The following is a 23,228-nucleotide window of genomic DNA, read 5'->3' as shown; positions in this document are numbered from 1 at the left end:
AGTACCTGCAGGTACTTAACAATGAAATAAATAAATATAAAATATTATATAACACAAATAAATGAGTTTACTTTTAGTGTCTTAAAATAAACTCATATATTAGATAATAAGGTATTTTAAAATTAATTTAAAATTTATATTTTATTTGTTAAATATTTAATCCATTCATTTGATGTATTATTTTCTAATTTTCAGAATTCTAGTTTAAGTTAAATATATCTACTTTAACTAAGTTTACTAAACTATGATATTTTTTAAAATATGCACAGAAAACCTAAACAGCAGGTAAATTAATTTTAAATCCAAAACGGATTACCATCACAGCAACTGTGTAAATAAGCTAAATGCTATAATGGTTGTAGATGAAAAAAAAGAAATCAAAAGCCCCTCCCAAAAAATAATGTAGCCATTCAAAACTATGCCAGGTTTACCAGGAAAAGTGAATGGTTTCCTAGAGCTTTCTTCAAAGAACCAGCATACTAATCTCATTAAAATATAATTGATATTCAGTCCTACAAGTGACACCTTTGCTATTTTCACATTGACGTCTTCACATTTAATTGTATCGATGCATTTTATTCTTATAATGTTGTTGTGCTTAGTAAATGAGATAATGCATTTAACAAATTTTTCCATCTCTTTTACACAAGTTTTGATTTCTGGATATACTATACCAATTTGAATTTATATCTCAATAATAAATAATTAAAAAAAAAAAAACTGTTTCAAACTCTAACACAGCAGTTACACATTTAGCATAGCTGAATTATCATGATCCAAAAAATATATGCGATAACCTGGTGACACTATATACCTTATTGTATCAAATTTAAGACACCTTTTTAAAAAATTAAATAGTCAGAATGTCAGAACCACTCTGCAGAAAAATTGAGTATGAACTGGTTTGGTGGCTGTATTGGGTTATGTAAAATTCCTGTTAATTATTAGGAATTCAGCAAATATGACTGTACATAAACAAATATACAAACTAAAATATAATGATACTGATTAAATCATACAGGTTTATAAATTAAATATACCTTATTTTCAAACACTTCCTTATTATATAACAAAAAAAGTTTTCTGCTAAGTTCTTCCTTTTTAGTTTTATAATTATTTTTATATTGTAATGCATCTGGATGACATCGTATGTTTGCAGTAATCACTGAAATATAAAGAAATTGTAACATTTGGTTAATGAAAATGTTTATAATCAAAATTTTACTAATCCATACAATAAAATTAAAAAATGAAGAGATTTCATAATAAATTAAAAACTTTACATAAGAATATGAAAATCATAAATATTTTTTTTCTTCATCTTTTACGACCGCATAAGATCACTTTAGTCAATTCATTATCCAAGTATCTTTGAAGAGACGTTCAGGCCTTGTGGTCCTCCCATTACTTTTTCATACATTTCTGGTGTTGAAAATGTTCCTGTGGTGAGTTTCTTACTTGTGAGCATTGAGTATTTTTGTCCTTCATTTTTTCATTTAATTTCATCTTGTCTGTGGTGTCTTCTGGTGTAAGGCCAATTTCCTTCAGATCCACTCTTATTTCTCTGATCTACCTGTATATTATCTTGGTGTATTTCTAGTCAAAATTGTACTGTACCAGCTATTTCAGAAGTCTTGAATCTTGCATCCTCATGATGTTTCCAAAGAATCCCAGGCTCCTCTTATGCATGGTATCAGTGATGGGTTCTAACTCTTTATACCCAATATTTTTGGGCATGATCCAAAACTGCCTGTCTTTCTGGTACTTTTTGTTGATGCAGGTTCTTCCAATTCTTGTTTTGATTTTTTGCAGTCTTTGATTGATTGTTCAGGTGGAAGAGTGTTTCTGCTGCATATGTGGCTTCCGGTTCTATAACAGTGTTATAGTATCTTATTTTTGCATTTATCGGTAAAAAGTTTTCACTGCAGGTGTCCCAGGTTAATTTCTGTACATTAGCTACTTTGTTTGTTCTTACTTTTTTGCGGTTTTTTCATTCAGGTTGTTTGTTATTATTTCTCTGAGGTATTTAAATTCGGTTACTATTTTGACTTTATTACAGCTTTTGTTTACTTCTTTTAATTTTGTTGGTTTTTGGAGCATAACTTCTATATCTTTTCTAATGATATTTAACGCCAATTTTATTTGCAATGTTTTAAAGTTCTAATATCTGTATTTTATCTTAGTCAATGTCGTGCTAGTAGTGCCAAGTTGTTGGCGAAAGCAAGATGGTAATTGCTGTTACTGCAACTGCAAAAACCTTTACCAAGTAATTAGCAGTTTAGAACAAAACTGACTTAATTGGTGCAAAAGACAATAACTAGATAGTTTCAAACTGCATATAGCTAAAGATGAACCTGACTTCAGAAACATATTTATCAATGCAAATTCAAAGAATTTTATTTTATATATAACTTGTATTTATAAATTTACAATATACATTTCTTATAATATTAAGAAATATTAATATAACATATTAATAATATAATATTAATATGATGTCAAGGCATAAAATAAAATTAAAGTTAAAAATAAAAAAATTTAATTAAAATCAAATAAAAATAATTTTAAATTATGCATGTTGTCCATTTAACTTAACTTACTTAAAGTAAGTTACTTTACTCAGTAGGTTCAATTAAACTAACAACATGGATAATTGCTTTACTTAACATTTTTTTTCTTCTAATTTTTGAATTTTAATTTGATTTTATGCCTTGACATCTATTTTTACATATTTAAAAATTTGTACAATTTGATTTTAATTTAATTTTTCATATTTTTAAATTTTGTTTTAATTTAAATAGAATAAATAAATAAATGCATGATATGTATTTTACCAAGTTTGTAATGCAATTTGAGATGAATATATAATGCAGCTGATGATGCAAATAATTGCGAAAGTGCTTCTGCATATATAGTGGAATAAGGTACTGTACTTTGGTTGATCTAATAAAATAAATAAATATATATATATAAAATCTCACAACAGAATCAGCCGTATATTTAAATAAAAATATATAAAAAGAAAAAGATCATTTAAGTATTATACCTGATAGAGAACTAAGGAACGATAAAGTGAGCCTAGGTGTTGGTTGAAAAATTACATCTGTTTTACTGCATGGTGTCTGTAATTTTTCACTGGTATTCACTGTATTAATCTGTTCTGAATGGTTTCTAACAACAGATTTTGGCGTTTCTGGTTTAATTGCTGTTTTTTTATCAGTATTACTCTTAACACTGGTACGTATTAATTTCTGTTTAAGAAAATTATGATCGTCTCCATTTCCATTAGTTTTTAATTCATCACCAATTTTTTTTTTACTCAACTTCTTCTTTTTACCACTACTACCAGAATGATAATGATGTGATATATTGATTGGTATATGGGTTTTTATTATTTTATCAGGTGATTTCTTTTTACCTTTTTTATTTCTCTTTTTTAATTTCTTTGAGTTAGTATTGCCATTGATATTATTAGTAACATCGCTGCCTTCGTTACTATTACTGCTGAATGACAGACGCTTGGGATGTCTCTTTAAACTTTTATTACTGCCATTACTATTATTTGACCTAAAAAGAAATTAATAATAAGCAGTTAAAATTAAAATAACAATAATTTTATATATTCAATGTAGTCAACATGAATAAAATGTTGGTCCTAGGATGGAAGTGGTTGCTCAAGTAGTCTACTGACCTAACTAGACAGTATGCAAAATAAGGACACTTTACTTAAGAATCTCCACCTGATTCATGTGTGACAGCTGATGTTTGAACACTGACAAAAACACCATTATTCAAGTAGATATGAAATCCAGACATCTGAACTGCATAGATAATAATTTCATCAATAACAGCATCATGTTGAACAGATTTTTCGTAGCTTGTATGAATACTGGTAGTGAACCTATTTCCTGAAGATTGCGAAAAATTGCCATAATTGTTTTGGGGTCTAGAATCCTGCAATTTGGAAAACTTACTTCATATTCCTTCTTTTTTTTTAATTTTTTAACAGCAATTTTTAACAGTAAGTTTTGTTTTTACAAATTTTTCACATCACCAAAAAAAGAATTTGGCTTTTGTTTGCATTTCATAAGTATTTACCTAACAAACATTTAATACACATTCAAAAACTTTGAAAGAAAGATGAATTTTCTTAAATCTGAATCACAGTCATGCTCATTCAGCATACCAAATATGTATCAACAACATTCATCAGACAGTGTTGTAAGAAGAACAGTAATTAGTGCATTTCACACAAAACATAATGAACTTTGTACAATAAATAAATTACGTGAAGAACTTCAAAAGAGTACTCAATTTAAAGGTTCTGGAACTACATTAGCAGCTAATCTGAAAAAGTTAGGTTAAGTGGGACAAAGCTGATAATACAGGAAACTTTTGATTGAGAAAGAAGACATTGAGTGGAAGAGGATATTATATTTAACAAGAATGACCAATAGCAGAAAAGAAGATTTTTGACTATTTGTACAAATTGTATATTTTATCTATTATATATGTCCCATTCATCAGATGACAGCGGTGCAAGAGTAAAAGTGTTGATTAATCAGCACTAGTGATCGGTTAACCAAAATACATGCTGGAGGAGAAATGGGGTTAACGCCATGTTAACTTGGAAAATGAGTCCAAAAAGCAGTGACTATCATAACAGCGTTAATAACAACAATTTCATGAAGCATCTGAAAAAAAATCCCTGGTCTTCTCCCCTAACAAGTGGTTGTTGTTGATATCACACCATATCATAATTCACTTCTAGAGAAGCCTCAAAATTCAAATGATATAAAAGTACATGAGTAATTGGTTAGGAAAGACCAACATTCTGTTTAATAAAGCAGTGCTAAAACCACAATTGTATGACATAATTAAATCACATAAAAATTAAAAAATAAAGTACCATTTTGATGACCTTTAAAAAAAAAACATGGTTATTAAGTTCTGTGACTCCCACCTTACCATCCTCATTTAAATCTGATTGAGATGATATGGCCGGCTCGGAAAAAAAATGTTGGCAATAGTAACACATTTTAAGTCACATATTAAAAAATTAGCTGAGAAAAAATGAATAAGGAAGAATGGAAACCATATTGTGAGCATGTAAAAATAGCTGAAACAGTATAAAAGATGGAACTGCTAATCAACGAAATGATGGCTAAATTTATCATACATCTAGACAGTGGTAATGAAAGTGACTGTTCTGATGAAGACTGAGAAGATAGTGAACTTGCACAGGAACTGAATGACATATAATGCAAATTTCAAGTGTTAATAATAATAATAATACTACAGTCACCAATGAAAACAATGTACAAAAAAGGATTTTGAAAATTCTAAATATTGTACAAAAAAGAATTGTACATCTAATTTAGTGTAATTATGGATACAATATACATTCAAGATTATAAGTCTATTTAGTTAGCTTAGAAAGTGAAGAATAAAAAAACATAATTTGCGTGACAGTGAATTTGTGAGGATTCTGCTGAGTCACATCCCTGTATCAGTGTCGATTCATAACGAGGCCACATATATATACAACACTACAATCATTATTTATACATTTAGTTACTGTATAATATATCATACAGTAGTCATGTAATGAAACATTTATATAATGTTATGTCTTCTTTGTTCTATTAAAACCCTTGAACTTTTCATATGATCAATCTTTTGTTCTTGTGTTCAATTTTTTTGTTTCTGTTACCTATTTATTTTAAATAAAGGGCAGGCAGGAGTATATTTCAAGAGTAATGAACAAGAAGATAAGGAAGAGAGTACAGTATTTCAAAATGCATAACAACAGAATCATTGTAATAAGGATAAACTCAAAACCTAAGCCGACAATGATTGTTTATGCCCAAGATGATGATGAGGTAGTGTGTATATGAAGAAATTGACGAAGCAAATACATAAAAGGCAATGAAAATTCAATAATAGTTGGAGATTGGAATGCAAACATCAGAAAAGGCAAGGAAGGAAATACTGTGGATGAATACGAGCTGGGCAAAAGGAATGAAAGAAGGGGCCGATTTTCAGAGTTTTGCACGAAGTATAATTTAGTAATTGCCAACACCCAGTTTAAAAATCATAATAGAAGACTATACACATGGAAAAAGCCAGGTGATACTGCAACATATCAGATAGATTATATCATGGTTAAGCAAATATTTAGAAATCAACTCGTCGACTGCAAAGCTTATACTCGGGCAGACATTAATAGTGACCATAATTTAGTGATAATGAAATGTAGACTGAGGTTTAAAAACCTGAAGAAAAGGTGTCAGATGAATCAGTGGAATTTAGAGAAGCTTGAGGAAGAGGATGTAAAGAAGATTTTTGAAGAGGATATCCCAAGAGGTCTGAGTAAAAAAGATAAGGTAAAAAATGTAGAAGAAGAATGGGATAAAAATAAAAAGGAAATTCTTAAATCAGAAGAAGCGAACTTAGGCGGAACAAAGAGAACTGTTAGAAAACCTTGGATGTCAGAGGATATATTGCAGCTGATGGATGAACGTAGAAAATATAAGAATATTAGGGATGAAGAAAGTAAAAGGAACTATCGACAATTAAGAAATACTATAAGCAGGAAGTGCAAACTAGCAAAGGAAGAGTAGATTATAGAAGTGGAAAGAGAAATGATAATTGGTAAAATAGATGGAGCATACAAGAAACTTACGGAAAATTTTGTGGTATAAATTTATAACACAAAATGAAAGGTCGATACATGGGTGGAATATATTGAAAAGTTATACAGAGGAAATGAATTATAAAATGGTGTTATAAAGGAAGAAGAGGAAGTCAAAGAGGATGAAAGGGGAAAAACAAGGTGAATTTAAGAGAGCATTAAAAGATTTGAAAGGCTCCTGGAATAGACAGAATTACTGCACAGTGCAGGTGAGGAAGCGATAGATAGATTAGATTATACAAACTGGTACGTAACATTTACAAAAAAGGGGAAGTTCCATCAGACTTCGAAAAGAGTGTTATAGTCATGATACCAAAGAAAGAGGGAGCAGATAAATGTGAAGAATGCAGAAGAATTAACTTAACTAGTAATACATCAAAAATCTTAACTAGAATTCTGTACAGAAGAATTGGGAGGAGAGTGAAGTATTAGGATCAATTTGGTTTTAGGAAAATTATATGGACAAGGGAAGCAATTTTAGCGCTCAGATTGATAGTAGAAGGAAGATTAAGGAAAAACAAACCAACATACTTGGCATTTACAGAACTACAAAAGGCATTCGTTAACGTAGACTGGAATAAAATGTTCAGCATTTAAAAAAAATTAGGGCTGAAGTACTGAGCTAGAAGTACAATTGTTAACATTTACAGGAACCAAACAGCAACAGTAATAATTGAAGAATATAAAAAAGGATGTGAATATGATAAGGATGTTTCCTATCCCTGTTACTTTTTAATCTTTACATAGAACTAGCAGTTAATGATGTTAAAGAACAATTTAGATCCGAAGTAACAGTACAAACTGAAAAGATAAAGATGCGATGATTTGCTGAAGATATAGTAATTCTAGCGAGAGTAAAAGATTTAGAAGACTCAATGAATGACATGGATGAAGTCCTGCGTAAGAACTACCGTGTGAAAATAAACAAGAACAAAATGAAAGTACTGAAATGCAGTAGAAATAATGTAGATGAACCACTGAATATAAAAATAGGATGAGAAAAGATTACAGAGGTAGAAGAATTTTGTTATTTGGGAAATAGAATTACTAAAGATGGACGAAGCAGGAGCAATATAAAATGCAGAATAGCACAGGTGAAATGAGCCTTCATTCAGAAATATAATTTGTTTATATCAAAAATTAATTTAAACCTCAGGATAACATTTTTGAAGGTATATGTTTGGAGAGTAGCTTTATATGGAAGTGAAACTTGGATGATCGGCATACCTGAGAAGAAAAGATTAAAAGCTTTTGAAATGTGGTGCTATAGGAGAATGTTAAAAACTACATGGGTGGATAAAGTGGCAAATGACGAGGTGTTGCAGCAAATTGATGAAAGGGCATTTGGAAAAATATAGTTAAAAGAAGAGACAGACATATAGGCTACATATTAAGGCATCCTGGAATAGTCGCTTTAATACTGCAGGGACAGGTAGAAGGAAAAAAATTGTGCAGGTAGGCACCATTTGGAATATGTAAAACAAATTGTTAGGGATGTAGGATGTAGGAGGTATATCAAAATGAAATGACTGGCACTACATAAGGAATCTTGGTGAGCTGCATCAAACCAGTCAAATGACTGAAGACAAGAAGAAAAACCTATTTATTTATTGTAATGTAATTTAAAGTTAATTTATTGCATTTCTTTTAAGTTTACTGGAATATGAGTATAATGTATTCCTAGATTTGTATCTGTAAGATTTGAGTTATATCATTATTTTGATATAATGGTTGATGCTGATTCAACTCATAATACTGCATGATTATTGATATCCCCTCTGAAAAAAACACTAAGTTGTGGAGAAAAGCAAATCATTTTAAATGCTTACAAAAGTAGATTACAGAGTAATCCAACAGTATTGATTTTGCATGTTGTTCATAAAACTGCTAACACAGGTGAAGTTGTATGCTTCAATATATAATGTGATTCGTGACATCAATCTAATAATGAATTACAGAATCTTAAGAAAACAAAATCCCACAGGTCAATTGAAGAAAAAGTAAATAAGAATCTTCTTTTCTTTCTTTCGTTAAAAATGCGATTCGTAAAAAAGTACACAAATTTTATTTTTGAAACACACTTTCTACAACAGACAAAGTGTTATGAGTTATAAATATGATAATGATCTATCAAATTTTCGAAGAACTTTTTATAAATTGTTAAAAAGTATGAACTTTAAATATTTTTAAGAAGCCTGTCTGTGTGGCTTATCAATTGGTAATAAGGTTCCATCGGGTAAAGGTAGGTAGGTATCATAATTACGCATATTGGGAGTGACACTGGATTTGTCAATGGTAGTCTCCAGACTTTTGAATCTAAATCTACAGGAAACTATCTTTTTTTAAAGGAAACTAATTTTTTAAAAATATAATAGTACACGGTTATTGAATACTGTCGCATAGTTTCTTTTACATGCATCAGAATTTACAGGAGATGCTTATGAATTGGCCCCGCCTCAACACTCGTACATGAAGTCTGTTTATTAGTTGAACTATATAAGCTAACTCAATTCAGCAAAGTTAAGATTTTTTTAGTTTAAAAATACACTTAAATTAAAAGTCTTGTCTTCACAATTTTTATTTATTGAATTATTAAAACTAATTATGTAATAAAGAATTATAACTAATAAAACATGAAAACAGTAATAAATTAAACATGCAAAAATAAAAGTTCTCCAACACAAGCTTTTATTTTCATTGTATGTACTATACATGACTAGCTTAATATCTATGTATTATAAGAATTTACAAAACTTAATTCCATGTATTATACTTCTAATTGCTATTAAAAGTGTTTAGTAAAACTCTGAAATGCAATAAAAACAGTTGGGACTAGGAGGAGAAAGTCCTTTGGCTAAAAAGCTTCTTTTTCTGTTTTTTTTTTAAGGCCAAAAAATGCTTTTGTGTTATCATTGCTAGAATAAAATATTGAAAATAAAATAATGAAAAAAGAAATAAAACTAGGGTAAGAAATAAAAAATTAAACAAATAAAAAACTTTCAATTAATATCACAGATAAAGTATCCCTTAAAAAAAATTTAAAATTAATATAATAGTTGTAAACATAAAATTAAAATGAACATACACATAAAAAAATAAAATTTCACTAAAAATAAATAGAATTTAACAAAGCCTGAGAGGGATGTAAAGGCCCCTTCTCAGATAACAGAAAGATTTAAGAACTAATACTAACACTAGGTTAAAACCTAAAAATAATAAAAAAATAAAACTTATAACTAATAATATGGATAAATCAATAAAAACTTAAAACTAATATCACTAAACACTTACAACTAATATCACAGTAGGAATCTTAATAAGATAATTTATTTAAAAGAAACAAAAAAGTAAAAAAAAACAGAAAAAAATAAAATTTAACAGTCTGAGAGGGGGAGTAAGGCCCACTTCTTAGATAACAGAATAAAAAACTACATTAAAAACTCTTCCCAGTACATAATATATGAACAACAATATTAAATTTTATGTAATATGACGTAAATATAAAAACATTGGGTCTAAAACTTGATTATTATAGCCCAGGATTCGACGGATATTTCTGGTCAATTTAAATTTATGACACAAGGCCACAAAACATATGCAATCCACAAGGCTGTGGTACACAGTTAAGCGGCAGTTGCATCTTGCACATAGTGGTGCATTTTCTTCTGACATGAGATACCTGTGAGTGACTGGTATGTCCTAACTGCGATCGGCAGAGAACCACTTCCTCTTAACAAATTTTTTTTACACGAGGCGTTCCATGGCAACATGGTATCTTTAATCTGCCAGAGTTTATTATTGACTGCAGCAGTATTCATCCTGCCACTTTGTCCAAAGAGCGAGTTTTACACAATTAATAAAGTCGTATTTAGTAACATGAGTGGTGAAAAACGGTTGACTATATGCATCTTTAGCACAGGAATCTCCACTTCATTTCCTGGAATTTCCATGGAGCTAGGGATGCAGCAGAAACTCACTTGTGTGTTGCGATTGCTTGATTCAGTGATTGCATTATAGATATCGAGGGTGATAAGATGGCTAGAATACATATCTTCTAAAGCTTGGAGTGCAATACATGAGTCGTTAGAAATAAGGATATGATGACAATACTTTGTGTTGATAATATTCAAACCCTTATTAATAGCATATAGTTTAGCAGAAAAAACACTTGTAATAAAAATAGGTAGGCCAAACATATAGGTTCATTCATCAACAAATGCACATCCAACAGTATCATTCTGTTTCTATTCACCTGTGTATACTACTGTCTGGGTTTATCTTGGAGAGAATATGGTGAAAATTTTGCTGAAAGGTGATAGGTGGTATTGATTGTTTATTGTATACAGTAAGATCAAAAATAAAATTTATTAGGTTGATTCTCCACGGAGGATAACAGGGATATATTGAAAAAATAGAAGGTGTGTCAATATTTATAAGATTTGATGTATTATTAAAAAAAAAAAAAAAAAAAAAAAAAAAATACTTGTCTAAACTTTTAAGTTATAATAATTATTTATCATATTTATGTAACTTACCATTTTGAATCACTTAGGGCATCAATATCTTTTTTAATATCAGAAGAAATTACTTTCTGATATAAAGTAAGGCTGTTATCATTATCTGTAAGTGTTTCATCAATAAATGATCTATCATTTCCAGTACTTAATTGATTCTCATCTCGTCTCTTAGTTAATTCCAAACGTTTCAGTCTTGATTTTGCTAAAACTATACAACAAAAAATTTAAATAAGTAAAAACCAATTATTAGTCAAAAAAATACAAAAAATAAATACATACATATCTGAATCTAACACCTTAAACCTGGATCAAATAAACAATGAAGAATAACTCAAACAAATAAATGACTCAAGAAGACAGAAAGAGACTGCGTACTCCAAAACAGTAATTTTATAATACTTGCTGGAAAGTAGTTCTGGTGACTGACACACTATTAAAACATTTCAGATATCTTTTGAATATCACACAGCATGCACATACACGCAACACATTTACATTTATTAAAACTCACACCCTCATTAGAATAGAATTTTATTTTCTTTCACTGTTTTAATATTTACCTCTTATAATAATAATTTATACACCAAAGTACAAAATGAATTTTAACTTAATGTACCTTTATAAACCTTTAAGTGTTTTCTTGGGAAACCAAACAATTAAAAAATATTACAAAAGGAAAAGTTTATCTCTGAAGAAACCACTAAGTTTATCTTAAAAACCACTTGATGAAAAACACTACCATACCATACCATAACACTACATTGTTATGAATTAAAATTTATTTTAAGAACGCCTGCAGAAATTATTAAAAAATAATCCATAAAATGTAACATGTTCTTCACAGATTTTCCAATAGTGCAACTTTAATGTTTAATTTCATTTCATTAACTCACTCAGACATAAATCTTCAGAAATTGAGAACCATGTTATACTTTTTTTTTTTTTAGCAAGTAAAATATGACAATGAATAGTTATTATTTTATTGGTTAAAATATTCCTGTATGGAGTAATTTAATAGTGAAGATAGTTTTTTTGTGAAAATATGGTTTGTGAATATATATGAACAATCCTTAAAATAATTAACAGTTTTTTTTTGTGAAAATATGGTTTGTGAGTATATATGAACAATCCTTAAAATAATTAATTTAAAAATAAAATTTAAGAATTTTTAAGGGTTATTTTTCAAGTAAGCAGATTAGGTGAACTGCATAAAATAAATGTTTTAATCCATTTATCCAATAAAAACTAATTAAAAAAAAAAAAACAACTTTATTTGGTTATTATCAACAAATACACATAATCTTGAACATCAGTATTACATCATTGCACAACGTTACTAAAAAGAAAAAAATACATACAGTAATCTAAACAGAATAAAAACCATGTTTCAAGTGTTACAATCAACATCAAGAGAGGGAAAAATATTGTAATTTTTATTTCTTGACACAACATTTACCATCTTATGGAATGGAATGCAAAGTTGGCAGGAGTCTATTACTCCCTACTTTATCGCAGAACCTGGACAGGGTCCCTTGCTGCTGGATCATTCTAATCGGGCTTGTTTTTTTTAAAAAGGTTATTTTTTAATCTCGGATCTAATTTTTCAAGTTTTGTCTATTATTATTTTAGTGAATTTAAGACGGATTTAATTGCATTCCAATCCGTTGTTAAACCAGCGTTATCGAACCCATTTCATGGGCCGACCGCGGAAGGCTAGGCTTATAAAGCCTGTCCTCCCGACGTAATTCCCCTTCAGACCGTCCACTGAAGTCCTTTCGGTGCTAACTCTTTAATAGGCTAGCAGGAATACGCCACAACGGGACACTAGCTATAAGAAGGGAGCAATGCGTCCCCTTTTCCGGAGGAGTCGCTATTGCTGGGTTATTTTGTCTTAGTGTGAGTTTTGAAATAGGAGAGGTTGTGTAGAAGCTCTTCATCCGCTTCTGGTATGGCTGCCCTTCAGGACGCATCTCTGCTGGGCTCTGTTCCGGACTCCAGTCCGTGATGTTGAGACGAGTGGCTGGTCTTCCTTCTTCTTCATCTTCTCCCTCTTCTTCTCCCGAAGACCTCTTCGTTCTTCTTTGGCCTGCACTTTCCAAGAATTGGTAGTAACCGAAGTTACATACCATTAACCTTGTAATTCTCGAAGCCCCGAAGGGCTGAACGGGGGAAAGTGCAGGTTTCTTCGTTCTTCTGTGCTGTCAGTGGCTGCTGGGCTGGTGTCTGCTGGGCAGGTGGCTGCTGGGCTTGCGACTGCTGGGCTGATGGCTGCTGGGCTCATTCCCTCTTTCTTCTTTCTTGAAAGGAAAGGAAGGTAATAGGGAACTTACAAATGGTGATACCTATTCGCGATCGCGGTTTTGGGGCGGCGATTTTTGTGGAAAGAAGCAAACAGTAATTATTCACTCCACGTAATTATTAACCTTCAGACACACGTGTGCCTGAGAAGGGGTTGGGGGGACCGCGTGGCCGCAGTGAAGAAACCATTTGTTTTTGTGGTGGCTGTTGGTATCTGCAACAAAAGAAGCAGAACACACACACGAAGAAAAAAAAAAAAAAAAAAAATTACCATCTTACCTATAACAACAGTTTTAAATGAAGTACACTTTTAAATCTACACAACCAGGTGTGTTTGTCTTTGTAATTTTCACTTGAAATTATCTGACAGGTTCGGGTAATAAAATTATTCAATGAGTTAAGAGATTATATAAAAAAAAATATATTTAAGACGTCTCATTTGTTGTTTAAATATTAAACTTCTTTCTTCCCAATGGTTGCTTTCTGTTTGGATGCTATTACTAGAAATACTATTACTATTACTACAAATATATTACTATTTCAGCTCAGTAAAAATAGACATTTTTTTCACTGAACTATGTTGTACTTAAAATTAATGAATATAATTTTAATTAAGAAATGGATTGGAATTTATTAAAACTGGTGAGACTCTTAGGTGACTATTAAAACAAATCTCTAGCGGTATGCTGGAAGGCGAAGGTAGATTTCATTGGTGCTAAGTAGGGGATAAAAAAGATTTCCACCTTAAAGTTAAGAAAAACCTCAAATTTACTCAATACAACAAGGGTTGCATGTCGAAAAAAGTTTCACATGTTTAGCATACTAAACAAAACAAGCCTTCTTACAATTTCTTCTTCTTACAATTTCAGCAACATTTTGGTTACCCCTTGCCGTAAGGGTTGGTCATATCAAAAATTGTTTCAGCAAACGTTTTAGGTAATGTTTAAAGGACTAACGACCACTTTAAAATGATTCGATACTGTGCCTATTAAGAGAAGTATGATTCTTTTTTGTCTTCAAAACCTCATTTCTTCAACCCCCTGGACCAATGGTTGGTGATATCAAAAAAATTTACTTACATAAGTTTTAGGCCCTTATCCAAAGAATAGTAGGAACTTTAAACTAATTTGACATTTTACATAATAGTTTTAGTTATATTTTACTATATGACTTTCTCGGCTATACTGGTCAAAATACACAAATCTTGCATAGCTTTTTCATTGCAAAGACTTTCCGGCAAAACTGAAAAGGTTCAATTCAATCGTTAAAAGTATTATTTTTATTTTCAACAAATGTCTATAAATATTTAAAAATCTATTTTTTTAAAAATACTTAAACATTATCTCTTTACAAATATATTTAAATAAATTAGTCCGCAAATTGGTAAAACAATTGGGAAGATGTTTTATATTTAATGCTCAACCAGTGCAAGAATTTTTGATTTTAACCGTCAATATTATTACAAAAATAAATGCCCGATCATGTGAATACAAATTGGCAAGCAAAAAGCAAGACAGAAAAAGTTTGGATTTCGGAGAGGAATGAGTTTAACTTACAATAGTTTAAGCAATTAACTAGAAAGAAATTTTTAGAAAAAAAATAAAAGGTTTTTGAATATAAATGCAATTTAGAAAAAGCACTTATTTACGTGCATACTTGAAGAAGAATATTATGATACTATGACAAAGATGCTAAACTTTACGATGGTCTGTCAGTAACACAATGTGAAACAAGAGACCACAGATTATGCACAAAATAGGTAGGCAACAGAATACAAAATCATGTTACACAATGTGAATCAGAGCCCCTTCCACAATTCTTTTCGTGCCTCATTTCACACTGTATTTTTCATTCAGGAAGTTTATATTCAAGCTGCCTGAATTTGTAAATAATTCTACATAGTGACACTGTTTTCATTATTGGAATTCATTATCATAAAAAAATGTAATTGATTTAGAACATATTGCATTTTAGAATTTTCTATGTAACTATAAAACAAAATGTGGCCTGTAATCAGTCTGGTTATTATGTAATATAGGAAAATAATTTTACAAATTCTTAAAATACAAAATTTGGTAACTTAGCTACCATAATAAAACAAGCCCACTTGCCTGTACTTCCTTTCTTTACACTCCCCTGTAAAATTTGAGTAGAAACATTTTTACTACTGATTGAAAGTTCAGAAAGGAAATGATTCATTTTTCGCTTTTATAAAGATAGATTTTTTAAATCTCTGAAACATTAAGTTCTGATCAACTAGGTACAATGACTTTAAAAAAAAATAATATGGTTTTACATAAAGTAGAGTACTCAAGAATATTAAAAAATACAATGCACTGTAACAAGAAAACTCACAGACATACAATAGATAGAAGCAGTAACTGTCTTCATCCAAGGTCACTCGTTCTGCTACACCTCATCCCACCGACAAAACACTTATGCATGCATGTATCTGCATAAAATTCCATATGTAATGGAGACTGTATAATCTCAAACTTTAGCTAGGGTCATTGTACGAACCCGACCAAAATCTATTTAGGAATTTCCAACTACTTTCATACAAGCAGTCAATACAAATTCAACTTAATCATCCTGATATAGAATACACATTTGAATAACAAACATTGGTTTGTATTTTTTAAATTTGTTCATCTTTCCTTCAAGCACTTTATTATTAAAATTAACAGCACTGAGACTGCCTAAGTAAGATAAGGTTACCTGTAGCTCTGTAATATATTCAATGATATATAGTAATAACAAATAATCCATTATCTTCTCTACATTAAAAAAGATATGGGCTAAACAGAAAAGAAATTAGTAAATTTAAATTGATATGCAGAACAGGAGGAAAAAACAGGCAATGAGATAATGGAAATTTAAAAAAAAAATGGAAATTGTTAGGACAAGCATCTTACTTCGTCTTCATTCTGTTTAACAAATAACTGGGAAAAAATAATGCAGAATTATCAGGAAGATGACAAATTGAAAAAGAAGACAGAAAGATATTAAAGTGGAAAGAAAAAAACAGGATTAACAGATATGATATATCATCCTGATTTGCAAGGAATCAAAAAAGAAAAGAAATCTTTGTGTAAAACAAAAGAGGATTACATTTTTTTAATATATTTATTTAATGAAGAAATAACTTTTTAAGTTAAAAATATATATGCAACTGAAATTTATCAGCATATGATACACACCTCAAGATCACATTTAAGTACCAAAACCAGTACCTACATTGTTACTTTGTTGACCAATGAATCTGTGCAATTCAAGATTAGCGCTACTCTTCATTCTCGTCATAATCTACATGAGTTTTATTATTCTTAAAGCTTTTGTCATGATTCTGAACATTAGTAAATCAATAAAGCAGAAAATCCAGTGGAATATGTAGCAAGATTAACCTTCCACAAGATAAAAGTAAGATTATTTGAAAAATAATTAAGTTTACGGTATACTGGGTCTGTAAATAAAGTAATGAGATTGATTCAGAAAAACTTTTTATTTAAAATCCTATTATACATGGACTCTATCACCTTTGAAATAGTTCCCTTGGGAAGCCATGCAACGCTTCAAATGGTTTTCCCACTCGTCATTGAAGTGTTGGAACTCAGAAACCAGAATATCCTTCAAATGGTTGGTTACATTTTTTTAAATAATTTCTACTGTTCCAAAATGGTGTCCTTTGAAATGTTTTTTTAAAGTCAGGAACAGGAAAAAGGGACTCAAGTCAGGTGAATAAGGCGGTTGAGGAACTACAGGAATGTTTTGTTTTTTTTGCCAAAAACTCATTAATTGAGAGTGCAATGTGACAAGGTGCATTATCATGATGCAACATCCAATTGTCTTTGATGGCTTATCTCACATGGGCAACTCTTTTCTGTAGTCTTTCAATTTCTTGGTAAACATATTAATTTATAGTCTGTCCTGTAGGCAAAAACTCCTTATGGATAATACCATTACTATCAAAGAAACAAATTAGCATGGTTTTGATTTGCTTATTTTTGGGACGTGGTGAGTTTGAAGTGTGCCACTCCTTTTTCTGGCAATTTGTTTCTGGATCTTACTAAAATATCCAAGATTTATCACCAGTAATAACATTTTTTAGAAAATCAGGATCAGTTTCAGTTCATCCTAGAAGATCATGGCACACTTCCACCCTGTTGTTTTTCTGTTCAAAGTGAGGTTTTTTGGGACCAATTTTGCACAAACTTTTTTCATGTGCAATTAGTTTGTCAAAACTTTGACTGTGGTACAGTTTGAATTCAATTGTTCTGCAATCATTCTGACAGTTAATCACTGTACAGTTAATCATTCTGACAGTTAATCACGGTTGTATCGTATCAAGTCTCTGATTCGCTCAACACTGTTGTCACTTTTTGACATTAATGGTCTTCCAGAGGGTGGATCGTGCGTAAGTGATTCCCAGCCATATGAAAATGCTTTAAACCACCTAAAAACTTGGGCTCATAACAGAATGTCATTTCCATACGCCCTTTTCAATTTTGAAAAAGTGTCAATAGCATTATCATAGAGTTTAACACAAAACTTGATTAACACACAACATTGCTCATACATTTTTGTAAAGCACAACAAAAAATTGTTTCATGAAAAGTTTGTTTATGTCTCCTGTGGCAACAATAGACTAAAAATATTAATACCTAATATAAATCAGTTGTTTATATAACCATACGTTAACTAGTAACTTTACAGTGTTCCCACTTTGGCTGCCAAAAAAAACCAGTCTCATTACTTTATTTAAAGACCTCGCATATGAATCAACAGTCAAATAATGGTCCAAAAAATTGAATAGAGATAAGAAATATTTGTGATAGTGAATAATTATGAAGTGGATTCTATGTAGGCTTACTAACCAACACAATGTAAGTCAGAGAACAACTGAACATTTGAAAATAGAAAGTATTTTATTATTCACACTATAATCTGGATTTGGCCGCTAGTGAATTTCACTTTTTAAATTGAAAAAAATCACGAATTAATGTCTTATGTACAATAAGGGATACAGAGCCATGTATAGAAGCAATGTTAGCTGTAACTTTGATGTTTCTTTAATTTTAAGTTTTAGTACTTACAAACAGATGAAATTGAGTCCATTATAAGGCATTTTATAATATATGGCATTCTATAATTTTATTATAAAATAAGGCATTTTATAATATTTGGTTACCAAAGCCTTAAAATTCACAGTTTGCAGTGAATGTTTAAAAACCATTACCACAATGAGAGTGAGGTACTTGATGAAGACTGAAAGAGAAGAGGAAGGAGATAAAAAATATGATTGATAATTTGAAGACGGATACCCTAAAAGGAAGGAACTAAAAAAATAAAAAAAAGTGTTCTTAGTAATACTTACATTCTTCAAAATGGTCTTCACTAGATGATGAAGAAGAAAACATACTGGATTTTTGTTTAGTCCGTCTAAAAAAAAAAATTAATGATAATTACTTCTTATTTGTTTAACTCAAAAAAAGTCTTTCTTTTTTATTAATTGATCAGTAAATGTCAATTAATTAATAATACACAAATTCTAATAAATAAAGAAAACTATCAAACAATACAATGAACATACCGTTCTGTCATAGGTGGTTTAGAAATATGAATCTTCTTTGGTTTTAAATTTCTAGGTTCAGTAACAGGTAAAGCATTTAATGCACGCCATGATTTACCATATAACTGATACAAAATTCGAGTAGCTGGAGTATCTACATCACCTTCACTATCTGTACTCACATCAACTTTTTTCACAGACCTAAAAAACATTAAATTTTACACATTACTTATAACGTAAAGGTAATGCTAATTATATAAGTAATGACAGTGTAACAACAAATGTTTTTAGCTAAGATCCAAAAACTCTACTTAGACAAAGAAAAGTATACTAGACTAAGTAGGTACTTCTGGACCAAGTATTTGGTCCAGAAATTTATTTATAGTTTCTGAAAGTGAAATGTATAATGTAAAAACCATAAATGAGGACCGAATTGAAATAGATATGTTAAGGTAAACAAATTAGTGCAGAATAGAAAGTAATGAAGACGTACATTAAACCCTTCGAACAAATGATTGAGAAAATGACAAAAATCTTTAATTTCACTAATATTCAACACTAAGCATATGAATTTCTTCCCAGTCGTTATGTAGCATAACAACATAAGAATTGTAAAAATTTAAACAATTTTACCTATGAAATTAACTAATGAAGAGTTTTGTTAACAGAAAATGTGTAAAGTGTACTAATTTCTAACTATAAGGGTGGGGTGAAAAGTTCCAGGCCTCATAAAGATGACATTAGTACGCCACCTCTCTTAAGAATGATTCCATTCTTCATTAGTTTACTATAAGTTCAAGCCGCTGCATCACTTAGTATAGTATTTACAGCCTTCCATCAAATTCGAGAATTAGGGCATTTTCTGGAAAATGGAAAAATCTGAAAATTCGTGCAGTTATATACTCTTTTCTAAAAGGCTTAAGTGGAAAGTAAATTAAAGACAAGCTTAAAATGACATTGGGAGACTCTTCTCTATCAAACACAACAGTTAAACCTGAATTGCAGAATTTAAAATGGGTCACAAATGCAATAGTATGATGATCCGTGCAATGGAAGCCCTTCTAAAGTGACTACAGCAGAAATGATAGAAGTGCATAAAATCTTTAAGCCAGATTGACAAGTGATAGTGAGTAAATGAGTTAGCAGAGTCTGTAGGCAAGTTAAGAAAACTTAATGTGCAATATTTTGCATGAACAAGGAGTGTGCTAAACGGGTGTCACATTTGCTCATGCCTTATCAAAATAACTTTTGAAGCGATTGTCTTGAGCTCTTTCAGGGCAATCAAGAGGAATTTTTATGTTGATTTGTGACGGTTGATGAGATTTTGGTTCATCACTACACTCCTGAGACAAAACAGCAGTCAAAATGATGGGGTGAAGGACAACTACTCCAAAAAAGTGAAAGTGACTTTTCGCGCAAAAAAATGATGACAATTGTTTTTTGAGATGCATGTAAAATAATTTTCAGTTTATCTTAAAAAGGTGAAACAATAAATAGCAAATAATATCTGACCCTTTTTTAGCATTTGAGCGATGAAATTTAAAAAAAAGACATTTGTAAAAAAAAGTGCTTTTCCATCAAGACAATGCTTCAGTTCACACTTCAGTCGTTGCAGTGGTAAAAATCAACGAATTGTAGTTTGAATTGCTCCAACACCCTCCTTATTCACCTGATCTGGCTTCCAGTGAATATCACTTGTTTACGAACCTAAAAAAAAGGCTTGGAAGGAAAGGATTTTCGAGTAATAATGAGGTTATAGATCGTTATTTTAAGGAAGTGGATAAATTGACATACCAAAGTGGCATAAGCACTCTTGTGAAACGCTGGGCTAAGTGTATAAACCATTTTTTACAACATTCAGCTTAGTGCTGACTATGTTGAAAAATAAATCAATATGTACCCAGAATGTGTTGTTTTCTTATTCAGACCCAGAACTTTTTACCCTACCCTCATACAATAAATAGTGAAATGATCTTTTACATATATATATATATATTTATATAAACTATGAATTATTATATTCAGGCTAAATATTTTGGAAAAAAAATGATCACAGTAAAACAAGTGAAGTTAAATATGTGAATATTTGGAACTTCTATAACAACCAATCATAAGTTAAAATTCTCTACATAAATTGTTTGCATTTTTTCTTTTTTCAAAACAGCCAACTAGGGACCATGCCAGTATCTTTTTTTCTGTATCTCCTTCATTTTCTTCCTTTATTTAAAAGAACCTTTATATTATAAATTATTACTGTAAACATCCTTCTACCAAACAGTACTCTTGCTTAATGCTTGAATTTTGAAGTTCTGTTTTAATATGTTTTACATAATGTTTGGTTTTTTATTTTCAAAAGTTTTTGAAAATTTATTTATTTAGTTCTTTTTGGATTAATTCGGATCATTAGTTCAAGAAATTTAATTTTCTTTTACTAATTGCGATTTTCAAATGTTTTGGATTTTATAAATTTCCTTATTTGATTTTAGTCTATAACCTTCTTCTGTTTTTCTGGAACTGAAAATTCTCCTAAGGATTCTGAGGAGATTTTTCTATGTCGATCAAAGTTGCTGTTTCAATTGTACATGTGATCACTGGTTTTACTTAGGTGGTATTGTAATTTTGCAAGAATATGCAAAATATTAACATAAGTAAATTTCTTTGGTTAAAAATTTAACTTTTCTAATTTGGATTTTTAAATCTTTCATATTTATTCCATTACTTTGTCAATCATTGATGTACTAATTATTATGCATTATTGTTGTAAAGACAAAGTAGAAAAAAAATGTACCATTTATAAAAGTTTAACAATTAAAATTAGCTGAGGAAAAAACATCAGAGAATATGTCTTATCCTGCAAAAATCTTAATAAAAATAAAAGTCATTGAATGTGTGTTTATTCTACATATCCTTGTAATTGATTTCAATCAAACTTAGGACAATTATTACTTACTAACCGAATAAAAATACTCTGTTTTTCTGCTTAGAATCTGGAACCACTAAAGGTACTACTTCAGATGAATGAGGAGTACAGTCTCAGGTCGACCATTTCTGAGATATGTGGTCAATTGAAACACAATCACCAAAGAACACCACTATCCACGATCTAGTATTCAAATTCAACTGCCTTTACTAGGATTTGAACCTTAGAACTCTCAACTTCGAAAATCAGCTAATTTGTGATAATAAGTTAACCACTTGGCCAACCCAGTGGGTTGAGTAGAAATTCTGTCGGTGTTAGACATCGCTACTATAACTGCTGAGGGAGGGGCGAGAACTTTCAAATATTATAAAAGATTAAAATTTTAAAACATAATTGCATTTTGGAACAAGAAGAAAAGACAAAAAATGTTCTTTACAGGCAAGCATTGGATTAGTTTAAGTTTTTGAAGCCTTGAACTTTGTTGTGTTGTAGTTTAAAAGCTGTATTTATTTGAATGTATATTATGCATATGTATGTGTCTTCATGAATAATTTATAGTTGTCCATAGCATCTTTCTTGATACTCACAAAAGGATTAATAAATAAAAATTAAAATTAAATCAAGCTGTACATGTTTGTGTAGTTATTGTACTGTATATTGTTTGGAAGTTTAAAATACATGTTCTACCTTCAATGCGTTATTATTCAAACCATACTACTGTAAAGAAATAAACGAGCTAGATTTGAAAGGTTAAATTCAACAAGAAGGAATACAAGGAGATTTATGTTTCTGGTAAAACATTAGTGACAATTTTTGTAAAAAACAAATGGATGGGCCTATGAAGAAATTACAATCCCAAGCAACGATGGTATACAATATAGTAATTAATTAATATTGAATTGAGACCTAAAATGAAATTTTTATACTAAGATGGGTGAACTCACCTTTATATTTTTTTGGTTGAAATTGTCAGGATTATCTAGTCATCAAACTGGGAAAATGGAATATTTGGATTCCAGCTTTCCTAATGTCTGAATTGTTAGGATTCTAGATCTGAAGAGAGGACTAGATCTAAGAATCTAGAAATGAAAGACCATAAAAAACCCTTCCTTCCACCTATAGTCTATGGAGTACATATTATCTTGCTATTCCTATCCTTAATTTATATTATAACAAATCAAATGGAAAAGATACACTAACAATATACATATTCAAACATACATATGTACA

General features: G+C 30.2%; 1 protein-coding gene across 2 annotated transcripts in view; it reads right to left on the bottom strand.

Moving 5' to 3' along the window:
- Window positions 1-23,228, bottom strand: part of LOC142332540 (uncharacterized) — a 44,968-nt gene that overhangs the window by 11,640 nt on the left and 10,100 nt on the right. Inside the window, exons 4-8 of one of the 2 annotated variants that reach the window (XM_075378994.1) lie at window positions 19,100-19,279; window positions 18,884-18,948; window positions 11,230-11,419; window positions 3,419-3,567; window positions 1,041-1,165 (exon numbers count right to left, since the gene is read on the bottom strand). In XM_075378994.1, the coding sequence (XP_075235109.1) occupies window positions 1,041-1,165; window positions 3,419-3,567; window positions 11,230-11,419; window positions 18,884-18,948; window positions 19,100-19,279 (709 nt within the window). Of the gene's footprint in view, window positions 1-1,040; window positions 1,166-3,046; window positions 3,568-11,229; window positions 11,420-18,883; window positions 18,949-19,099; window positions 19,280-23,228 lie in introns of both variants that reach the window. The other variant, XM_075378993.1, reaches the window with a different exon arrangement.

This window comes from Lycorma delicatula, chromosome 11, assembly GCF_047948215.1.
Source record: "Lycorma delicatula isolate Av1 chromosome 11, ASM4794821v1, whole genome shotgun sequence".
Classification (NCBI taxonomy): Eukaryota; Metazoa; Arthropoda; class Insecta; order Hemiptera; family Fulgoridae; genus Lycorma; species Lycorma delicatula.
The sequence above is the reverse complement of the archived record's forward strand: the minus strand, read 5'-3'. Positions and strand labels throughout refer to the sequence as shown.